The sequence below is a fragment of the Elephantulus edwardii genome, unplaced genomic scaffold (assembly GCF_000299155.1).
Source record: "Elephantulus edwardii isolate Elephantulus edwardi_28Jun2011 unplaced genomic scaffold, EleEdw1.0 scaffold00108, whole genome shotgun sequence".
Lineage (NCBI taxonomy): Eukaryota > Metazoa > Chordata > Mammalia > Macroscelidea > Macroscelididae > Elephantulus > Elephantulus edwardii.
The window spans coordinates 5,090,973-5,114,482 of NW_006399858.1; the positions used below are offsets into that span (position 1 = coordinate 5,090,973).

Here is a 23,510-nt window from a genome sequence, read left to right on the forward strand (position 1 = left end):
GGTTGGCGCAGGATAGAGCAGAGTTTAGGGCTGCTGTGCATAGGGTCGCTATGAGTCGCAAATGACTCGACAGCACATAACAACAACAACAACAACAACAACAACAATGCGAAACTTACACTAGAACAGAGCAAGGAGACACTACATGGTTCAAAATAAAAAAGGGGGTTCGTCAGGGATATATTCTGTTTCCATACCTTTTCAATCTGTATGCAGAACAGATCATCCGAGACGCTGGGCTATACGAAGAGGAATGTCGCATCAGGATTGGTGGAAGAACCATCAACAACCTGCGTTATGCAGATGACACAACTCTTCTTGCTTAAACTGAGGAGGACCTGAAGCGCTTGCTGTAGAAGATCAAGGACTACAGCCTCCTATATGGACTGAAGCTCAATGAACAAGAAGATTCTAACCACTGGGCCAATTGGCAGCATCAGTATGGATGGTGAAGAGATTGAGACAGTTAACAGTTTTAGTTTACTAGGCTCCACGGTCAACACTCTTGGTAACAGCAGCCAGGAAATCAAGAGACAGATTGCATTGGGAAAGTCGGCTGTGAGGGACCTCTCAAGAGTACTGAAGAGCAATGATGTCAGACTGGAGACTAAGGTGTGCCTGATCCGGGCTATGTTGTTTTTGTGTTGTTATCTGCCGTCTTCACAATTACGTGCTATGCATCAGAGAGTAGGGTAGATAGTGACTAGGGTAGATAGAAAGAGAATTTATGCCTTTGAGCTGTGGTGCAGGAGAAAAGTGTTGAATATATCATGGAGTGCTAGGAGAACAAACAGGTTTGTCCTGGAGATGGTGAAGCCAGAATGTTCCCTGGAGTCAAGGATTCTGAAGCTTCATCTGACATATTTTGGGCATGTTGCAAGGAGGGACTGGTCCTTGGAGAGGGACATCATGTTTGGCAGAGTGGAGGGGCGGCGAAGGAGAGGAAGACCTTTGATGAAATGGATCGATTCTGTGACTAGAGAAGTAGGAATAAGTGTGTTTGAGATGGCTAGGTTGGCACAGGATAGAAGAGTGTATAGAGCTCTTGTACATAGGGTCGCTGTGAGTCGCAAGCGACTCGATGGCACATAACAACAACAACAACAACAACAACAACCCCATCCTCACCCATCTATTTCTACCCTCAACAGCCCCTGCCTTGGATCCTCATGCATGTTCTGCAATAATGTTTTTTTACAGTATTTGTCGTTGTGAGACTGAGTTAGTTCACTCAGTTCAATGCTCTCCAGTCCCTCCTAAGTTAGGTAGTACTCTACAAATTATTGCTTCTGCATGCTGCATAGTATTCCATTGAATGAATGTACCACAACTTCTCAATCCATTCCTTTGTGGTTGGCTAGCTGTTGGATTCCAGAGGGTAGGTTCTCTTATTTTAGTTGGTAGCAGTGACATTTGGCATTTTTAAATTTTGTTCACAATCATGTGTGAGCTGATTAAATACAATCAGCTCTGGGCTAGAAGCCTCTAGTTTAAGTCAATCAGGACGTGGTGTGTGGGCCTTTGTATATGAAATTAGGTGTGTTTGGGAAGAACATTCTCCTAAGAGGTACAGCTTGGTCTGTCAGTTTGTTGTGTTGAAATAACTGGTTTTTGTGTTTTGTGTTTGGTGTGGTGTTTTATTTTTGTTTTTGTTTTATATTGGTTTACTTACAAAGTTCATAATGTCTGTTTACACCGTTTTTCACACTGAATCTTTCCTCTTTTCTTTACCCACCCCTCCCCTCTACCCATCAAAGTGTGTGACCTATGATTAAGCCCCTCCCTCTTGGATCTTCATACTCCTTCTACAATAATTGCCTTATACAGTATTTGTCTCTATGAGACTGAGCTAGTAGCATGAGGTAACTTGAGGTTGCTGTAATGCTGAACGCTGTGCCACTAGTGTGTCAAACGCCATAATAGTTATCCATGGTGGACAGTGTTTTGTGGAGCTCCCAGACTGATTCAGATTTAGAAGCAGAAGTGACATCCAAAACCACATGCCTTTGGAAACTCTATGAATATTAGAGAAACTATGATGGTTATGTTAGATGGATCTTAGCTGAAAGCAGAGAATACCAGAAGAATGTCTATCTGTGTTTCATTGATTATGCAAAGGCATTTGACTGCGTGGATCATAACAAACTGTGGTTGACTCTGAGAAGAATGGGAATCCCAGAACATTTAATTGTGCTAATGCGAAACCTATACTTGGACCAAGAGGCAGTCGTCAGAACAGAGCAGGGCAACACTGAATGGTTCAAAATTGGGAAGGGTGTGCGCCAGGGATGTGTCCTATCTCCATACCTTTTCAACCTGTATGCAGAGCAGATTATCCGAGAGGCTGGGCTCTATGAGGAGAAGCGTGGCGTTAGGATTGGTGGAAGATCTATCAACAATCTGCGTTATGCAGATGACACAACCTTGCTCACTGAAACTGAGGAGGACCTCATGCACTTACTGCAGAGGGTCAAGGACTGCAGCCTTCAGTATGGACCTCAGTCCATACTGTCAAGAAGACAAAGATTCTCACCACTGGACCAGTTGGTAGCATCAGGATGGATGGCAAAGAGATTGAGATTGTCCACAGCTTCAGTTTGCTCGTTGATTCTAGAGCCAAGCAAATAGAAGCTGTCAACAATCTCAGTCTCTTCACCATCTATCCTGATGTTGCCAATTGGCCTAGTAGTGAGAATCTTTGTTTTCCTGATGTTGACCTTAAATCCATATTGAAGGCTGCAGACCTTGACCTTCTGCAGCAAGTGCTTCAGGTCCTCCTCAGTTTCAGCAAAACGGGTTGTGTCATTTGCATAACACAGACTCTTGATGAGTCTACCTCTAATCCTGATGCCATGTTTCTCCTCATAGAGCCCAGCCTCCCAGATAATCTGTTTGGTGAGTAGATTGAAAAAGAGGGAGATAAGACACATCCATGATGCACACCCTTCCTAATTTTGAACCATTCAGTATTTCCTTGCTCTGTTCTGATGATGGCCTCCTGGTCCAAGTTCAGTTTTCGCATAAGCACAATCAAGTGTTCTGGGATTCCCATTCTTCTCAGAGTCAGTCACAGTTTGTTGTGATCTACTCAGTCAAATGCCTTTGTATAGTCAATGAAACACATATAGACATTCCTCTGGTACTCTCTGATCCATCTGACATTTGCTATAATATCCCTAGTGTCACGGCCTCTTCTAAATTCAGCCTACACTTCAGGCAGTACTCTGTTGATGTGCTGTTTCAGTCATTTTTGGACAATCTTCAGCAGAATCTTGCTTGCATGTGATATCAATGATACGATAATTTCCACACTCTGTCAGATCACCTTTCTTTGGGATGGAAACAAATATAGATCTCTTCCAGTCAGTTGGCTAGGTGATTGTCCTCCAGATTTCTTGGCACAACTTGGTGAGCACATCAAGGGCAGCGTCTGTTTATTGAAATATGTCAATCGGTATGCCATCAATTCTTGGGCTCTTGTTTTTTGCCAATTCTTTCAGAGCAGCTTGAACTTCTTCCTTTATCACCACAGGCTCATACGTTGTTTCATGAAATTCTTCTGTGTCCACTAATTCATTTTGATACAATGACACTGTACACTCTTTCCATCTTCTTTTAATGCTTCCTGGATCATTTACTATTCTGCCCAAAGCATCCTTAAGTATCTTCCATCATATGTACTTTATCCCATAGCTGTTTGAACATCTCCATATCAACATATATTATCTGCCTTCTTGACTCTAGGGTATTCATTGACTCTGTAATATTCTCTATGTTCTTTGGAAAAAGCCCATTTTCCCCCCTCACAGTGTTTGAAGCTGCCTGCTGCTTTTTTTACATTATGTGAAGTTTTTCATAAGTGTTAGGCCATTTCTATTGTGTCTGTGTAAGCTGTCAGCAGTTTTTATCTTTGTGATGTAATTGACTAGTTGCCAGGTTAAAATGTTCAATTTGTAGGATGAACCACTCACTTTACTGAAAGTCCTTTCTTGAAAATTTGCCTTTCCTAAAGCCCTTCAGGTTCTCTCTGTTTTGGACTGTAGCCCTGCAGGAATCTAGTTCCCTCTCCTGAACTCTATTGTCCTTCATCTATGAAGAGGCTGAATTGTACATGACCAGGTGCTCCATTTCAGCAATTTCTGTCTGGGACAAGGGGTGGGATTCAAGTCAGCTCTCTTTCTTGCAGCCCAGTGTGCCAGTTGAGAAATCCTTTCTCCTGTTTATAGCTCTCTGGCCCAAGCTCTCTTGTCCTGTTTGGCACCTGAGTTTGCCCCACAGCCATAGAGACAAGAATGCTCAAATTCCCTTGCTCCAGGGAATTTTCAGTCCTCTATCTCCTTAGAAACACCTAAAAGTGCTGTCTCTGAGGAGCAGTGTCTTATTGGAAGCACTTTCTCTCCTGAAGCCTACTGTCTTCCTTTGTCTCAGGAGTGACAAAACATCAGAGGTGCCAACCTAAGCAGTTTGTGTGCAAGGAAGTCTCAAGTCAGCCCTCCTTACAGACAGCTGAGTTTTTTCCCTTGTGTATAGCTCTGTGCCTCTAACTCTCTTGTCCCCTGTAGTTACTTTTAATGAACCCTAAATCCCCTTTCTTTTATTCCTCCTCTGTCTTTGTAATGACCTTTTGTATTCTTCATGGATGATGTTCTTGATATCTTTCCATAGCTTATCTCACCTTTACTAATCAATGCTCAAGGCCTTAAACCTGTTTCTGAGATGGTTGTGAAATTGAAGTAGGATACACTGAAGGTTAAATTTGGGTTCCTAAAGATTTGATTTTCACTTTCATTAGCTTCAGCTTGAACTTGCATATGAATAGTTGGTGGCCTGTTCCATAAACACCTGGCCTAGTTTTCACAGCTGATACTGACTTTACCAACAATTCTTTTCACGGATGTAATCAGCCATGGTCTTTGAAATTACTTGCTATCCATCAGAAAACTGGAAAATGATTCAAGGAGAATTGATGATATTGAGCTGTGGTGCTGGAGAAAAGTATTGAATATACGAAGGAAGGCTAGGACAACAGGTTTTTCCTAGAGTGGAACCAGTCTGCTCCTTGGAGGTAAGGATTCTGAAATTTTATCTGTCATACTTTGGACATGTTGCAAGGAGGGAAGAGTCCTTGGTAAGGGACATCATGCTTAGGAGGGTAGAGGGACAGTGTAAGAGAAGAAGACTCCTACTGAGATAGATAGACTCAGTGTCTGGGGTAATGGGGGTAGGTGTGTCAGAGACAATATCGTTGGTTCAGCATAGAGCAGGGTTCAGAACTGTTGTACCTAGGATCACTATGAGTCGCAAGCAACTTGATGGCACATACCACCACCACCACCACCACCACTAACAACAACAACAATTCCACTATCTTGCTGGTGACATAGAGAACTTCTCAATACTCTGAGCCCAGTTCTGGATTTGAGCAGAGAAATCAAAAGACAAACTAGTGTTTTCCTTGTCAAATATTTACATTAGTCACTTAGGATGCTTAGATATTAATATTAATGTGTAGTGTAAAGCCTGCCAGGCTTAGGTACTTTAAAAAATATTTTTGAAGCCACTTTTGTTTTCTCCTCTGACAGCTTTTTATATGTATCATTGCTCAAATTAGCTTGTCAATATTCGATCCTTTCAAATTTGATATTCAGGACACACACATTCTGCTATTTTTTCCATTCAGATATGTGCCTCATTTTTCCATAAATTTTATGTACACTCTTACAGCCCGTATATGTATGTATATTACTCAATTACAGTAGTAAAAGAGATAGTGTTAGAAATAGGCAAAGGCATCTTAAACCTCTAATTAACAATAGATACCAGACCTCATTCACGTGTACCAGATGCCCCAAAGAACAGATGAAATAGCTCTCAGTCTTCTTCTCACTTTTTAAAACCGCCTTTCTTTCCTTTTTTTCTGCCTGAGATCCTTTTCTCCTAACCTGGAGCTTTGAGGGCTGCCAGCAACATAACCTGCACCTTGCTTATGTACATATATTAGGAAAAATAACAGCAGACAAAATAACACATAGTCACTGTTTAAGTAGGTCCATGAGATAGCATTGTTTATAAAGAACTACATTTCATCCCCAAACCAATTTAATATGTCCATTTCATCAGCAAAATGCATTCAGAGATCATTTGGATGAAACAAAACAGAGAGATAAATGATGAAGTGAATGCAACAAGAGAATATAATTTACAAACCACCTCAAAAATACCTCCCTCATGCAGATTACACATTTGGTCAGAGACAAGATATAACAAGGATGGGGAACTTTTTCTGAACAAGCAGATGTCTGTTGCTAGTCTCATTCTGTTAAACTCTGTCCTGATAATCTCTGTCTCTCACAGTGGGTGGTGGAAGCAACAAAGGGAACTATTAAAGCAAATTTAAAAAAAACAAGGAAGGAATTATGATCATATGGAAATAGTAGACTTCTGAATATTATCAGTGTGAAAGTCAGAATAAAGGAAAAGAAAACTGAGAAAAAACCATGCATATACTCTGGACTGTAAGAACGCAGCTTTTATGCTGAGTGAAATATCTCAGTCATAAAAGGACAAATGTTGCATAGGGCCACTATTGTAAAAGAGGACTGACGTTGGGGTTGAGGGAAGACAGAGAAGAAGGGGAGGAATCATGTGTACTGCATTGCAACAGATGAGGGAAAGAACTGTTTAAAAGGGATATATGATTAGGTATTATTGTCATGACAAGAGTCCAGAATGAAGGCTGCACAGTGCACTGGACTTGAGGGGAGGGACTGCATAGCAATCCAAGAGTTTTTCTTTTACTTATCAAGGAGAAAAGTGAATTGCGGGGAGGGGGTGGGCAGGGAGAAAAGTACAACAATGAATGACGGGAAATCCTAAATCTCTGTAAACTCATTAAAATTAATAATAATAAAAAGAATGCAGCTTTTAAAGAAACAAAATAAAATTCTTAGTAAATGAAACTTTCACCTCCATCAGAAATATTCTGTATGCAGAAGAAAATTCTTCAATATACTTGGTAATACAGAAGCCCTATTATCCATTTGTATTTTTAAAATATATATGCAGAAGTTCTTTTCCTTATATTTTTAATTCTAGGAAGCATGCAGATAGTATTGATATATAATTAATTACATATCTCCCCTAAATATTTAAGAACAGTTGTTATGAGGTGTCATTGAGTCGAGTACAACCCATAGTGACTGTATTAACAATAGATCTGAATCCTGACTTATCCTGTGCCATTTTCACACTTCCCAACGCACTAGTTGAATTTCTTTCTCTCTTTCACCAGTGCTCCAACTTTTCAAGCACGATGTTCCTGTCCAAGGAATAGCTTGTGTCTCCTAGTGGGAGTATGTGAGAAGAAGCTTTATCATCTTTGTCTCCAAGAAGCACTCAGGTTTCACTTTTTCCAATATATATTTGTCCTTTTGGCTGGCCATGGGATATTCAGTACTATTCTCCAATACTACAGCTCAAAGACATCCATTCTTCTGTCATCCTTATTCGTTGTCCAGCTCTCAGATGGATAGCAAGTGACTGTGGCCTGAGTCAGATGCACCTTAGTCCTCAAACTGACATAATTACTAATTACTAGGTTGTTTATTATTATTATTATTATTATTATTATTATTATTATTATTATTATTATTGTGTTTGGCTAAGTCTGCAGACTGATGGCTCCTTCCATTGGTGTGATGCTTCAAGATGACTTCTCGTGTCTTGATAAGGGTCACATATGGAATGTTTAGTGTTTTTTTAGCTTTATTTTTGTCCACAAGTGGGTGTCAGCTGATTGGACTTGCCAGATGGACTGGGGGCCTTTGGTTGTATAGTCCACCGGCATTTAGTGTGCCTGAATTAAATGTTTATTTTTTTTTTTTTTAGGGAAAAGCCAACATTGGATGGGATGAACATTCTGTTAAGTGGTACAGAGTGGTCTATTCACTGTACTGAAGTAATCTGGAGTTGCTGTAATGCTGAACAACTGTGCTAGAGGTGTGTCAAACACCAGAATGGCTGCTCATGTGAACAGTATTTGCTGGAGCTCCCAAACTGATTCATGTTTGGAAGCAGGAGTGGCATCCACTTCCTAAACCACATGCCTCTTAGAAACTCAGTGAACCTGGAGAAACGACGATAGTTATAAAAAGACTTCAGGCCTTTTATTCATAGGGTCACTATGATTTGTGCTCGACTCGACAGTAATCAACGTCAACAACAACTTTATTATTACTAATGTTGTTGTTTTTGTTGTGTACCATTGAGTCAGAACTAATCCATAGCTGACCCTCCGGTGGGTTTTAAGAGAGAGTTAATCACAAGAGAGGAGATTGCCCATCTTTCTCCCGTGGAGTAGCTGGTGGCCTTGAATTGTGTGCCTTCTGGATTGTAGTGCAGCTTTTTGTCACTAGGTCACCCGAGCTCCTTTATTACTAATCACAGTTAGTAATATAGTAATGGGAATTCTAGAGGCCTAGAATGCATGGATTTGTGCTGCTAACCCAAAGGTGATGCCTCTCTGGTGGCTTCTAGATGAGAAAAAAAATGGGAATTCTCCTCTGCAAGTTATGGCCTCCAAAAACCAACAATAAGGTCAGCTCTGAGTTGTTCTATTTCGGTGGCAATAAATGTGTGTCAGTGAATACTACTAATAAACTAAACAAAACCAACCATCATTTAGTCAATTCCAACTCAATAAGCATATTGTTGTTGTTGTTGTTGTTATGTGCTGTTGAGTCACCTGCAACTCATAGTGACCCTATGTACAACAGACCTAAACCCTGCTCTGTTCTGTACAAATCTCATTGTCTCTGATGCACCTTCCCTCATTACCCCAGTCTATGAATCAATCCATCTCATCAAGGGTCTTCCTCCCTTGTACTGTCCCTGCACCCTCCCAAGCATGACATCCCTCTCCAAGGACTGGTGCCTCCTTGCAATAAATATGTCCAAAGTATATCAGACGAAACTTCAGAATCCTTGCCTCCAAGGAGCAGCCTGATCTCACCCTCTCAAGGATGAATTTGTTTGTTTTCCTGGCAGTCCATGGTATATTAAATACTCTTCTCCAGCACCACAGCTCAAAGGCATCAATTCTCCTTCTATCATCCCTGGTCATTGTCCAGCTTTCTGATGCGTAGCAAATAATTGCAAAGACTATGGCCTGGATCACACATATCTTAGTCTCCAGACTGACATCATTGCTCTTCACTACTTTGGAGTGGTCTCTGACAGCAGACTTTCCCAATGCAATTCATCTTTTCATTTCCTGGCTGCTGATACCAAGAATGTTGATTGTGGAGCCAAGCAAACTAAAGCTGTTAACAATCTCAATCTCTTCACCATCTATCATGATGCTTCCAATTGGCCCAGTGGTGAGAATCATTTAAATCAGATGTACCTCAGTCTTTCAACTTAAACTCCACTCGTTAGCACTTTGGAGAAGCCCTTGACAGCAGATTTTTCCAATAAAATTTTCTTTTAATTTCTTGATTTCTCTTACCATGGATGTTGATTGTAGATCCAAGTAAAATGAAGTCATTGACAACTGCAATCTTTTTTACAACAACAACAACAACAGCATCATCATGTTGTTGCCTATTCTTTCACTAGTGAGGAGTTTTGTTTTCCAGTTGTTTGTTGTTGTTATGTGCCATCGAGTCACCTGCGACTCATAGCGACCCTATGTACAACAGCCCTAAACTCCGCTCTGTCTTGTGCCAATCGCACTGTCTCTGACACTCCCATCCCAATTATCCCAGTTACTGAATCAATCCACCTCATAGAGGGCCTTCCTCTCCTGCGCTGTCCCTCCACCCTCCCAAGCATCATGTCCCACTCCAAGGACCGGTCTCTCCTCACAACATGTCCAAAGTACATTAGACGGAGCCTCAGAATCCTTGCCTCCAAGGAGTCACCCGGTTTAACCCTTTCCAGGACAAATCTGTTTGTTTTCCTAGCAGTCCATGGTATTCTCAATACTCTTCTCCAGCACCACAGCTCAAAGGCATCAATTCTCCTTCTATCCTCCTGGGTCATTGTCCAACTCTCTGATGCATAACAGTTGATTGCGAAGACCATAGCCTGTATCAGATGCACCTTAGTCTCCAAAGAGACACCATTGCTCTTCAGCACTTTGGAGAGGTCCCTAACAGCAGACTTTCCCATGGAAATGCGCCTTTTAATTTCCTGGCTGCTGGTGCCAAGACTGTTGTTGACTATGGAGCCAAGCAAACTAAAGCTGTGTACAATCTCAACCTCTTCACCACCCATCCTGATGCTGCCAATTGGTCCAGTGGTGAGAATCTTTGTCTTCTTGACATTGAGCCTCAATCCATATTGTAGGCTGCAGTCCTTGACACTTTGCAGCAGGCGCTTCAGGTCCTCCTCAGTTTCAGCAAGCAGGGTTGTGTCATCCGCATAACGCAGATTGTTGATAAATCGTCCACCAATCTTGACCCCACATTTCTTCTCATAGAGCCCAGCCTCCCGGATAATCTGTTCTGCATATAGGTTGAAAAGGTATGGAGATAGGATGCATCCCTGGCGTACACCCTTCCCAATTTTGAACCATGCAGTGTTCCCTTACTCTGTTCTGACGACTGCCTCCTGGTCCATGTATAAGTTTCGCATTAGAACGATCAAGTGTTCTGGGATTCCCAGTCTTCTCAGAGTCAGCCATAGTTTGTTATGATCTACACAGCCAAATGCCTTTGCATAGTCAAAGAAACACAGATAGACATTCCTCTGGTATTCCCTGCTTTCAGCCAAGATCCATCTAACATCAGCTACAATATCTTTAGTACCATGACCCCTTCTGAAACCAGCCTGGACTTCTGGTAGTTCTCTGTTGATGTGCTGTTCCAGTCGTTTTTGGATAATCTTCAGGAAAATCTTGCTTGCATGTGAAATCAGTGAGATTGTTCTGTAGTTTCCACATTCTGTTGGGTCACCTTTCTTTGGGATAGGAACAAATATCGATCTCTTCCAGTCAGTTGGCCAAGTGGTCGTTCTCCAGATTTCTTGGCACAATTTGGTGAGCACGTCCATGGTAGCATCTGTTAACTGAAATATGTCAATTGGTATACCATCTATTCCTGGAGCCTTATTTTTTGCCATATCCTTCAAAGCAGCCTGAACTTCTTCTTTCATCACCATAGGCTCTTGCTCATATGTTGCTTCATGAAATTCTTCTGTGTCTGCCAATTCCTTTCTATACAATGACTCAGTATATTCTTTCCATCTTCTTTTAATACTTCTTGGATCATTTAACATTCTGCCGAAAGCATCCTTGATTATAGCAACTCGAGGTTTGAATTTGTTCTTCAGAGCCTTGAGCTTAAGATATGCTGAGCGAGTTCGGCCCTTTTGATTTTCCGACTCCAACTCCTTGCACATTTCATTGTAATATTTTGCTTTGTCATCCCGTGCTGCCTTTTGAAATCTTCTATTCAACTCTTTAGTATCTTGAATTCTTCCCTGTGCTTTGGCTTCTCTGCGCTCCAGTGCAATTTTCAGAGTCTCTTCTGACATTCATTTTGGTCTTTTCTTCCTCTTCTGTCTTTGCAATGACCATTTGCACTCTTCCTGGATGATATATTTGTTGTTAGGTGTCATCGAGTTAAGTAGGAGCCATAATGAACCTGTGAACAACAGATCTGAACCCTCTCCTGTCCTGTGCCATCCTCACACTTCCTGACACACTAGAGCCCATTATGGCAGTCACTGCAATACACCTCTTGAGGATCTTCTTCTCTTTCATTGACCCTTAGCCTTTCCAAGCCTGATGTTCTTCTCCAAGGAACAGCCCCTCTTTGTAGCATGCCCAAAGTATGTAATACAAAGCTTTATCATCTTTGCTTTCAAAGAACATCCTGGATTCACTTTCTCTAAGACATATTTATTTGTTCTTTTGGTAGTCCATGGGATATTCTGTACTCTTCTCCAACACCCCAACTCATGTGTATACATATATATTGTTGTTGTATACCTTCAAGTAGGAACCAACACATAGCTGACTCTCCAGTGAGTTTTCAGAGGCAGTTTTTATTGCTCAGGAGGAGATTGCCCATCTTTCTCCCATGGAACAGCTGGTGGATTTGAACTGCCTGCCTTTGGGATTGCAGCACATCTCCTTACCAGTAGGCCACCAGTGCTCCCTATATAACATATATTGTTGTTGTTGTTGTGTACCTAGAGTTGGAACTGACCCATAGCTGACCTTCTGGTGAGTTTTCAGAGATAGTTAATTGCATGGGAGAATGTTGTCCATCCTTCTCCTGTGGACTAGAACCACGTGCCTTTGGGGTTGCAACACAGCTTCTTGCCAATAGGACACATGTTAGGAAGTAAAAACAGAACAAGCAAACCACAAACTCTTATAAATGGAAAACAACTCATAGTTGACTCTCCAGCTGGTATTTGAGGCTGTAAATCACACAGGAGATTGCTCGACTTTCTCCTCTAAGCATCTGGTGAATTAAACTATGTGCCTTTGAGTTGGCAGCACAATTAATTATCCACTAGGCCACCAACAGGAGTGAGAAATAATATTTTTGTGTTTGAAATCAGTGAAATTTTGGAACTGCTTACTTCTACTGCACAGTTCCATCTCTCCTGGAAGTAGTAGGTGGTCATGGTGCTGTGTACCGTTGAGTTGGAATCAGTTCATAGTTGACCCTTCAGTGGTTTCAGAGGCAGTGAACTGAACATGAGGAGAGCAGCTGGTGGATTCGAACCACCAAAGAGACACCACCTTTGGATTAGAAGCACAATTCCCCACAGACTGTATTACCTAAGTACTCTTATAGATACCATATGCTGAGGAGATATGCTGATTTTTTTAAAAAAAAATATGAGCCTAGAATAATGCTATCCAAGTCACATAGTGCTAGAAAATTTTGGAAAAGAAGTAACATTTGATAAAACCCATGAGAATATGGGAATTAGATCATGTGCTTAGTGAGTGTTTATATCTAGGAAAGAGGTTAAAAAGTCTATGCTGGTAAAATGTGTTGACTTTTATTGAATATATTTGAGAAAGTACTGTTCCGTTTGTGAGTAGGAATAAAAGAAAACAGAATTCAGAAACTTTTAGAGACTGGGATCTAGAGATTAGGGGAAATTCAGTGCTTCTTATCTTGAAACACTGAACAATAAAACCAAGATGGCCTTTGGGTGAATACACTACTTAGAACTCAGTTTTTTGTAGAGAGAAAAAATCAAAGACTTCACCATCACAAATATGGGTGAATTAGATTAAGGCTCTTCAGAGTAAAGATCCAACTAAAAGTTTGACATTTCTGTAATCTCTTTCAAATGAATAAAATGGTGCAAGGAAAAGATTCCAAAAATGCAATTCTTCCTCCAGAGACTGGTGATATTCGACTCATCTCAACATCATTGAGTCAGAACCAATTCATAGCCGACCCTCCAGTACATTTTCAGAAGCTGTAAATTGCACAAGAGGAGATTGTCCACCTTTCTCCTGTGGACCACTGGTGGATTCCAACTGCCAGGGAGGCACCAGCTTTGAAGTAAAGGTGCAACTCCCTATGGTCTAAACCACTAGAGCTTCTTGGTGACATAGTATCCACAAGCAAATTGAGAGAGAAGAGAATGAGCATGAAAAAATATTGCAAATTTAAGATATGTTTTGAAAGGAATTTAAGTGTAATGATCTACTAAGCTTTGAAAGAGTATCAACCTGGTCAGGAAATTGATCTTCTAAGGAGGATACATAGAACAGTGATGCAGCAGACACACTGAGACATATCTTTTGTGACACTTTTGTGATAGGATCTTTATTAAGAAAATCAGTCTATGTACCTTTTCTTTGAGTGTGGCCATACGCCCACTCAAAAAAGATCATAAAATTTATTCCAACTCATGTTATGTTGTTATGTGCCGTCGAGTCCTGCCTGCGACTCATAGTGACCCTATGTACAACAGCCCTAAACTCCGCTCTGTCCTGTGCCAATCGCACTGTCTCTGACACTCCCATCCCAATTATCCCAGTCACTGAATCAATCCACCTCATAGAGGGCCTTCCTCTCCTGCGCCGTCCCTCCACCCTCCCAAGCATGAAGTCCTTCTCTAAGGACTGGTCTCTCCTCACTAGATGTCCAAAGTAAGTTAGACGGAGCCTCAGAATCCTTGGCTTCAAGGAGCCACCCGGTTTAACCCTCTCCAGGACAAATCTATTTGTTTTCCTAGCAGTCCATGGTATTCTCAATACTCTTATCCAGCACCACAGCTCAAAGGCATCAATTCTCCTTCTATCCTCCTTGGTCATTGTCCAACTCTCTGATGCATAACAGGTGATTGCGAAGACCATGGCCTGTATCAGACGCACCTTAGTCTCCAGAGAGACACCACTGCTCTTCAGCACTTTGGAGAGATCCCTAACAGCAGACTTTCCCATGGCAATGCACCTTTTAATTTCCTGGCTGCTGGTGCCAAGACTGTTGACTATGGAGCCAAGCAAACTAAAGCTGTGTACAATCTCAATCTCTTCACCATCCATCCTGATGCTGCCAATTGGTCCAGTGGTGAGAATCTTTGTCTTCTTGACATTGAGCCTCAATCCATATTGTAGGCTGCAGTCTTTGACACTCTGCAGCAGGTGCTTCAGGTCCTCCTCAGTTTCAGCAAGCAGGGTTGTGTCATCCGCATAACGCAGATTGTTGATAAATCGTCCACCAATCCTGACCCCACATTTCTCCTCATAGAGCCCAGCCTCCCGGATAATCTGTTCTGCATATAGGTTGAAAAGGTATGGAGATAGGATGCATCCCTGACGTACGCCCTTCCCAATTTTGAACCATGCAGTGTTCCCTTGCCCTGTTCTGACGACTGCCTCCTGGTCCAAGTATAAGTTTCGCATTAGAACGATCAAGTGTTCTGGGATTCCCATTCTTCTCCGAGTCAGCCACAGTTTGTTATGATCTACACAGTCAAATTCCAACTCATAGAGATCCCTATATAATAAGGTACAATTACAGTCCATAGATTTTCATGGCCTTGATCTTTTGGAACTAAATCTATGGGGCTTTCTTTTGGGGTAACACTGATTTGACTTGAACTGCTAAACTGATAAGAAATAGCCAAGAATTTAAACATTTTTTACCTCCCAGGAAATCCAACCAATAGAGTAAAATAAAAGGGTGTTATGTTCATCCCAGGAGCTACACCAGAGCTGGGGCTACCTGTGTCCATCCTGACGCTTCCTCCCCCATGCCAGATGGCTAGCCATCTCTGCTGCCCTCTGTCTTGCTCTTCCTTGTCCATCTTCTTTCTGTTTTCTGGGAATGTGAAAGGAAATTGCCCAAGCTCCTCCATTCACCAATGCCTCTACTTCCATGAGTTTCATCATCCCCTCTGTTTATCGCTTCCTCAGCCCTTTTCGATGGGTGGATTGAATGCTGCTAGCAAAGTGACTGTTTTATACAAACTGAAGTTAGGAGAGATAGTCATCACCATTTTAATACGAAAACAGTAGGAGAGAAAAAAACACATTTGTTTCATACTGTGGGATGTTGATAGTTCAGATAAAATTAGACCTCCCTGGAAACATTGCATCCAAAACATCCAGGGTCTTACTTTTGTGACAATAATCATGAAATTTACATTGTTTAAGATTTTTTTATGTTAGTTATTGTTTACCAAGTAAAATGTTTCTATTTAGCAATAAACATTATTTTATATAAATTCTTTTTTAAATTTTTTTATTTTATTATTTGTGTGTGTGTATATGTACCATCAAATCAGATCTGACTGGTGCAGGAGGAGATTGTCTCTCCTTCCTCGGCAGAGCATCTGGTGGATTCGAACTGTGTGCCTCTGGAATTGCAGGGCAGCTTCTTGCCACTAGGCCACCAGAGCTCCCCTTATTTTATATAAATTCTTAACTTGAGTTAAAAAAGAATCCCTTCATTTTACTCTCCTTGAGCCTAAATTTCTAGACATCTATGTATCTATGTTACCTATGTATCTATTTTACATTCCCAGCTATGTAATATATTTAGCTAAATCTATTTGTAGTCTTTTTATTCCTTAACACAACAGTTATAATGTCATAAAGAAGTACTTTCTACAAAAATTAGAAATGAGATTTTAGTGCTACGTTATAAATGGTCTACCTTGTTAAAAAATACACTTAGTATTTTTTACTAAATCTTATTTATTTTTTGTGTTTAGAAATATATAATAAAGGATAAAGCAATTGAGCAATTTCCGTATTGAATATCTTTGAGCTCACAACAATTAATGTTATAAAGTTGTCCCCTTACAACTTTAACCATTTTAAAATCAATAGATAGCAACCTAGGACATTTTTCTGTTTAAAAACAGCATTTTATCTACATTTATTTCTCTCATTTGTCAAGAAGATTTCTAATACTATTTGTGTGACCCTGGAAAATGTTCCCAAACACTATTCAAATTTCCTATGCTGAGGGACTAACTCCACACATGTACGCATGTCTATTCATCAAAACAGTTTTCAATAGCTCATTAAAAACAAAATTAGATCACCAGATCTTTCTTGTGAGATGCCTTTGAATACACTTGAATCACCAACCTTTCTTTCAGAAGCCAAACCCATTAACTGTTTGCACCAGTCAGAGAGACTCCATTGTTTGTTGTTGTTGTTGTAATGTGCCATGGAGTAGCTTGTGACTCACAGTGACCCTATGTACAATGGCTCTGAACCCTGCCCTATGCTGAGCCAGTCTCACTTTCTCTAACACACCTACCCCCAGTACTCCACTACTGTGACAAACTGTCTCATTGGATCTTCCTTTCCTGCGCTGTCCCTCCACCTTTCCAAGCATTATGTCCTTCTCCAAGGACCAGTCACTTCTGCCAAATTCCCAAAGTATGTGAGACAGAGCTACAAAATTCTTGTTTCCAAGAAGCAGTTTGGTTTAACCCTCTCCAGGATAGGCCTGTTTTGTTCTCTTGGTGGTCCATATTCTGTCCAAGACTCTTCTCCAGTACCACAACTCAAAGGCATTGATTCTTCTTCTGTCACCTTTACTTACTATCCAGCTCTCTGATGCATAGCAAGTAATTGCAAGGACCATTGCCTGGAGCAGGTGCACCTTGTTCTTTAGACTGACAACATTGCTCTTTAGAACTTTGGAGAGGTCCCCGACAGCCGATTTCTCTAATGCAATTGCCTTTTTTTTTTTTAGAAAGTTTTCAGTCACAATTTTATTCATTTTTCAGTTTCACCACTTTAGTAAAAATAATGGCCACTGTTAAAATGTAAATTAACGAAAAGGAAAAACAATCTCCAGTCTTCCCTGCAATATCCCCCAAAACCTGTTGAAAAAAAATTAGTTTGCATATTGGCAAATATCCTTACAAATTCTCTACACATATACTCACATAAATAGATAATAATTTATATTCATTCAATCTTACCAAGAAGGCTATATTCTGATTTTCCCATAATTATGAGTTCTACTCCCATAACTGTTAAGTTTTTGATGAATTTCTCTTCATGATTATGAACCTGAAGAAATTCTCTTTCACTTTCAGTACTTTCAAAGGGTTTATTATCAATAAGTTGTTGTTAGATGCTGGTGAGTTGAGTACAACTCATAACGACCGTGTGAAAAAACAGATCTTAACCTTGTCCTATCCCATTCCATCCTCACAATCTCCAACACACTCAAGGTCATTGCTGCAGTCACTCTGTCAATCTATTTGGTTGCGGGTCTTGCACTCTTTCACAGACCCTGCACATTTCCAAGCACGATGTCCCTTTCCAAGGAATAGGCTCTTTCAGCAACATGCCCAAGTGTGAGATGAAGATTTGCCATTTTTGCCTCCAAGGAGCACTCTGGTTGCACCATCTCCAAGATATATCTGTTTGTCCATTTGGCAGTCCCTGGGCTATTCGGTACTCTTCTCTAACACCATAGTTCAAAGGCATCAATTCTTTTTCCAGCATCCTTATTCACTGTCCAGTTCTCAGATGCATAGCAAGTGACTGAAAAGACCATAACCTGAATCAGACGCACCTTAGTCCTCAAACTGACATCACTGTGATCAGTGATCCTCATTGCTCATGATGATCACCAGCAAGGGCTCTCCAAAAACCGGATGTGAGTTCTGACCAAAGCCTGCACAATGCTTCTAATGATTCTTGCCAGCATGGACTTTCTGATGGCATTTAAACTGTGAGCGGTGACAGAGGCCTTACCACAGAGATCACATTTGCGTGGTTTTTCTCCAATATGGACTTTCTGATGGGCCTGCAGTTGTGAGCTCTGACTGAAGCCCTTACCACAGTCCTCACACTTATCAGTTCTCTCTCATGTGGACACTCAGATGGACTCGAAGATTTGAAGGGAGACTGATAGCCTTCCCACACTCTTCACATTTATGGGTTTCTCTCCTGTGTGGATCCTCTGTTGATGGCACAAATTCAAGCTCACACTTTTAGGGAGACTAAAAGCCTTTCTCACACTCTTCACACTTAAGTGGATTTTCCTCAGTGTGGCTTCACTGGTGATGTATAAACTGGGAACTACATCTGAATCCCTTTCCACAGAAGTGTCACAGTTGTATGTCTTCTCTCCAGTGTGGATTCTCTGATGAGACTGGACCCCGAGAATTGGCTGAAGCTTTTCCCACAGACCTTGCATGTGTATGGTTTCTCTCCTGTGTGAACTCTCTGATGGACCTGGAAGTCTATGGCCTGACTGAAGCTCTTATCACATTCCTTATAGGGCTTCTCTCCTGTGTGAACTCTGTTAATGAATGTGGAGGTTGGTGTTCCGTATAAAGCCTTTCCCACATACCTCACATTTGTGCAACTTCTTGCCAGTGTGAAACTGGTGGTGGCAAATCAATGACAAGTTGTGACTGAACCCCTTCTCACAGACATCACACTTGTAGGGTTTTTTCCCCCAGTGTGGATCCTCTGATGTATGTGAAAGTGTGTGGCCTGAGTGAAGTCCTTACCACATGTTCCACATTTATAGGATTTCTCATCACTGTGCACCAGAGCTCTGATGAACACAGAGATTAACACTCCAACTGAAGCCCTTCCCACATTCTTCACATATGTACGGTTTGTCTTCCGAGTGGACCCTCTGATGGCGTTGGACATTTTAACTCTGAATAAAGCACTTCCCATATTCCTCATACTTGTATGGCTTCTCTCCAGGGTGGGTCTGTAATGGATGGCCAGGTCTGTGCTGTTACTCAAGCCCTTGACACAACTGTCACAGGTGTAGGCTTTCTCTTCACTGTGACAGGGCTCTCTGCAAGTGAAGAGAGCTCTCTCGGAAGGAATTCCCAGATGCCTGGATAGCTGAGTGTCTCTTCTGGGTGAATTCTCAGATGAATTTGCGCAGGCGAGTTCTGGTTGAAACATTTCTCTCCTGAGTGAATACTGTGAGGAATGGGAAGAACTGAGCTAGAAACTTTCAGTACACATATGGGGGTTTTCCCCTAAGGGGAATTGCTGAGTGGGGTCATCACTCAAGATTCTACCACATTCACATCTGTGAAGTCACAATTTTGTGCTAATTTTAACATATTCACTGAGTGAGGATTTCCTCAAGTTTTCATTAATTTGCAGGCTAAATTCTTTATTTCTCTCTTCATTTGTGACTCATTCAGGTAGGTTTCCCTCCAAGAATTCTGGAGGGGATTTTCAATAAATTGGTACTCTTTCCTTTATGCTTAATGACATAGATCTCATTGCCAGGAAATTGAATGGAATCATCACGGAATAACTGGGGGTTCTCCCCTTGTAGATGTATTATGGGCTCTTGACTCCTGGTTCATTCACTTGCAACTTGTTCTCAGATATCCCAATAGATAAGATCTCCATGTCAAGAGTACTCTAATGTCTTTTTTTTTAGAAGTATCATCATCTCATTTTGATTCTTGCTCCCAGAATATTAATTTCTCTGTGGTTCTATCTCCATCATCCAAAGTTTTTCTTCTGCTTACAACTGGAATAACATATATAGCTTGAAGTCCCATGGAGACCAGGTTCTTGAAGTTCACCACCACTTCTTGGTTCAGCATCCTCTGGACAGAGTCCAGCAGCCCCAGCTCCTCCTCTGTGAAAATCATGGCCATGTTTTGAATGTCACTGATCCCTCTAAGTGTGTCATGCTCTTCTGGCCTCCCAGAGAAAGTTAGAGATGTGAGATGGCATACCTCTCAGGGTTAATCCAAGACAATTTGAGAAACAGATGGAAAGTTTATATATATTTTTTTATATTGGGGGAGTAGAAAAGAAATCAGCCCCTATACTGGGCCCTATTCAGTGGCAGCTTCTTGTGCCATAGGGTTAAGGAAGACTTTGAGGAAATAAAAGTTGTTTGGAAAAATCCAGATGTAGTTGCTTTGTATGTTGTGATGGACAGAAGGGATGAAGTGAAGTGTGAAGGCCCCTCACACCCTCCATCTTGCCTCAGACTATGTCCTGGAACCCTGGGGCGGGGGAAAGCGCCACTCTCATTCTTGCTTCTTGGGATTGTTGACGGCCACGTAGTGGTAAAGAACGACAAGCAGGAAGAGCGACACGCCCAGCATGTCGGCGAAGATGGCGAGCTGCACGTCCGTGATCATCCTGACCCGCCGGGCTCGCCTCCTATGCTCGCCGCGAGCAAGTTCCAGGCAGGAGACCCGGCCAGTACTTCGGAGCACCACCTAGTCCCAGATGGAAAGTTTTTAAGAACCAGGAGTCTTCCCCACCCCTCCCCGCCCCCCAAGCTCTGGCCTCACAATTTGTCTTTTGATTTCCTGACTACTGGTGCCAAGGAGGATTTACTGTGGAACTGAACAGGCTGAAATTGTTAGCAATCTCAATCTCTTCTCCATCAATCATGGTAAAGCCAGTTGGCCCAGTGATTGGGGTATTTGTCTTCTCGGATCCACAATCAACACTCTTAATAACGTCAGTCAAGAAATAAAACAAACAAACAAACCCACAACATATTGCATCAGGAAAATCTGCTATCGAGTGCCTTTCCAAAGTGCTAAAGACCAAAGATGTCAGTTTAAAGACATGGTGCTAACCATGGTCTTTTCAATTACTTCCTATGTGTCTTAAAGTTGGGCAATGTATACAGATGACAGAAGAAGAATGGATGCCTTTGAACTGTGGTTGGAGAAAAGTACTGAATATTCTATGGCCTGCCAAAAGAACAAACAAATATGTCTTGAAGGAAGTGGAACTAGGGTGCTAATTAGAGGCAAGAATGATGAAACTCTCTTTCACATAGTTTGGTCATTTTGGGAGGTCGAGCTAGACCTTGGAAAAAGACACCAGTTGGGAAAGGAGGAGGGTATACAAAGTGAGGAAGACCCTCAACAAGATGGATTGAGAAAGTGACTCTAACAATGAACTTGAGCATATCAGAAATTGTGAGAATGACTCAGGATAAAGCAAGATGCAGACCTGTTGTTTATGAGGTTGCTACAAGTGGCAGTCAGCTTGATAGCATTTAGCAACATTAACAACAAACAATAACCTTTCATCAGTCAACTTTATCTTGGTGTTGTTTGGAATGTGTAGCTAAATAGTTCTGTACTGGTTGCAGAGATATTGAGATATTGTTTAATAGTAAACAGATTTTCTTTTTTTAATTTTTTTTTTGTAAACAGATTCTCTGTATGCTGTACCTTTCTATGTTTTTTCTTGCTTCGGTACTAGCCTGACTCTTTTCCAAATGTGATGGTGCTATTGATGTATTCTTGATTATTGGTGAGCATGTCTTCATGAATTGAAGTTCAACATCAAGAAAACAAAGATTCTCACCACTGGGCCAATGGGTAGCATCATGATAGATGGAGAAGTGATTGAGACTGTTAACAATTTCAGCTTGCTTGATTCCACAATAAACACTATTTACATCAGCAGTCAGGAAATCAAAAGAGCAATGATGTTAGTCTAAGACTAAGGTGCACCTGATCTAAGCTATGGTCTTCACAATTACTTGCTATACATCTTAGAGCTGGATAATGACTAAGGGTGACAGAAGAAGAATTGATGCCTTTGACTTCTGATGCTGTAGAAGAGTATTAAACAATCATGGACTAGTAAGAGAACAAAAAGATATGTCCTGAAGAGGGTGGAACTGAACTGCTCATTGGAGGCAAGGAATTTGAAGTTCCCTCTCACTTACTTTGGGCATGTTGCCAGAAGGGACCAGTCCTTGGAGAAGGACATCATGCTTGGAAGGGTGGAGGAAGAGTGCAATAGAGGAAGACCCAGGATAAGATGGATTGACTCAGTAAGAAGAGTAATGGGAATAGGTGTGTCAGAGACAGCAAAATTGGCTCAGGATAGGGCAGAGTTCAGAGCTATTGTACAGATGGTCACAGTGAGTCACAGGCTACTCTATGTCACATAACAACGATAACAAATATCTTCATTAAAAGGTCTTTGGTAAACTCACAAAACCTAAAGGTAAGTTGCTTTATAAACTCTTTTGAATTTTTCCTAATAAAATGTGAAAACAGTGTACTTTTGGTCACCAGAAAACAGTATTGTAACCTTGGGTTGCTATAGAAGAAATCTACCTTCTTTGAGACTGTCTTCAAAGAAGCTCACACCATGTAGGGAGAGCACATGTACTTGCTTGCTCTGGTCATTAATACTGTTTGAGCCCATACATTAGCTAATCCATCTCATTTATATAACTTGGAGGGGGAGGGAAACCACCTCAGAAGTGAGTCAGCCTCCTATTATCTAAACCGGGCAAAGATATTACCAAAAAAGAAAACTACAGACCAGTTTCTTTTATGAATATAAATGCAAAAGTCTTTAACAAAATCCTGCCCAATAGAATCCAACAGCATATCAAAAAAATATTTCATCATGACCAAGTGGGACTCATAGCAGATATGCAAGGATGATTCAACATAAGAAAAACAATGAATGTAATTCATCACATTAACAAAGCAAAGAACAAGAACCACATGAACCTAGCAACTGATAAAAAAGGGCCTTTGACAAAATCTAACACTGCTTCCTGATCAAAAGACTCAGAAAAATAGGAATACAAGGGAATTTCCTCAACATTGTGAAAAGTATACATGTAAAATCAAGAGCCAATATTATTGTCAATAGAGAAAGACTAAAACAATTCTTGTGAACAGGTACCAGACAAGGATGTACACTGTCACCACTTCTATGCAATATTGTATTGGAAGTGCTGCTAGGACAGTGCTGCAAGAGGAGGAAATGAGGCATCCTGACAGGCAAAGACATGGTTAAATGCTGCTGTATGCCAATGATACGATATGATATGATATGATATGATATGATAAGATATGATACACAGAAAACTCCAAGGACTCAACAAAAAAACCTGTTCAAGCTAATAGATAGATTTGCTAAATTCTTCTACACTAACAAATAAAACACAAAGAAAATAAGAAAGTTATACCTTTTACAATGTTGTTGTTGTTGTTGTTGTTATGTGCCGTCGAGTTGTTTGTGACTCATAGCGACCCTATGTACAACAGCC

At 41.1% G+C, this 23,510-nt stretch overlaps 1 protein-coding gene and 1 pseudogene across 1 annotated transcript; both read right to left on the reverse strand.

Moving 5' to 3' along the window:
* LOC102851303 overlaps positions 1-20,109 on the reverse strand; it is a 72,159-nt pseudogene extending 52,050 nt beyond the window's left edge.
* A 381-nt stretch (positions 20,110-20,490) lies between these two features.
* LOC102870979 (dolichyl-diphosphooligosaccharide--protein glycosyltransferase subunit 4-like) lies at positions 20,491-20,604 on the reverse strand. Its single transcript, XM_006891985.1, has one exon. The coding sequence runs from the start codon at positions 20,602-20,604 to the stop codon at positions 20,491-20,493; it is 114 nt and encodes a 37-aa protein (XP_006892047.1).
* Between the last annotated feature and the right edge of the window lie 2,906 nt (positions 20,605-23,510).

Bases quoted from the DNA above. Each gene is read 5' to 3' on its own strand.
- LOC102870979 (XM_006891985.1), bottom strand. From the start codon at position 20,604: ATGATCACGGACGTGCAGCTCGCCATCTTCGCCGACATGCTGGGCGTG.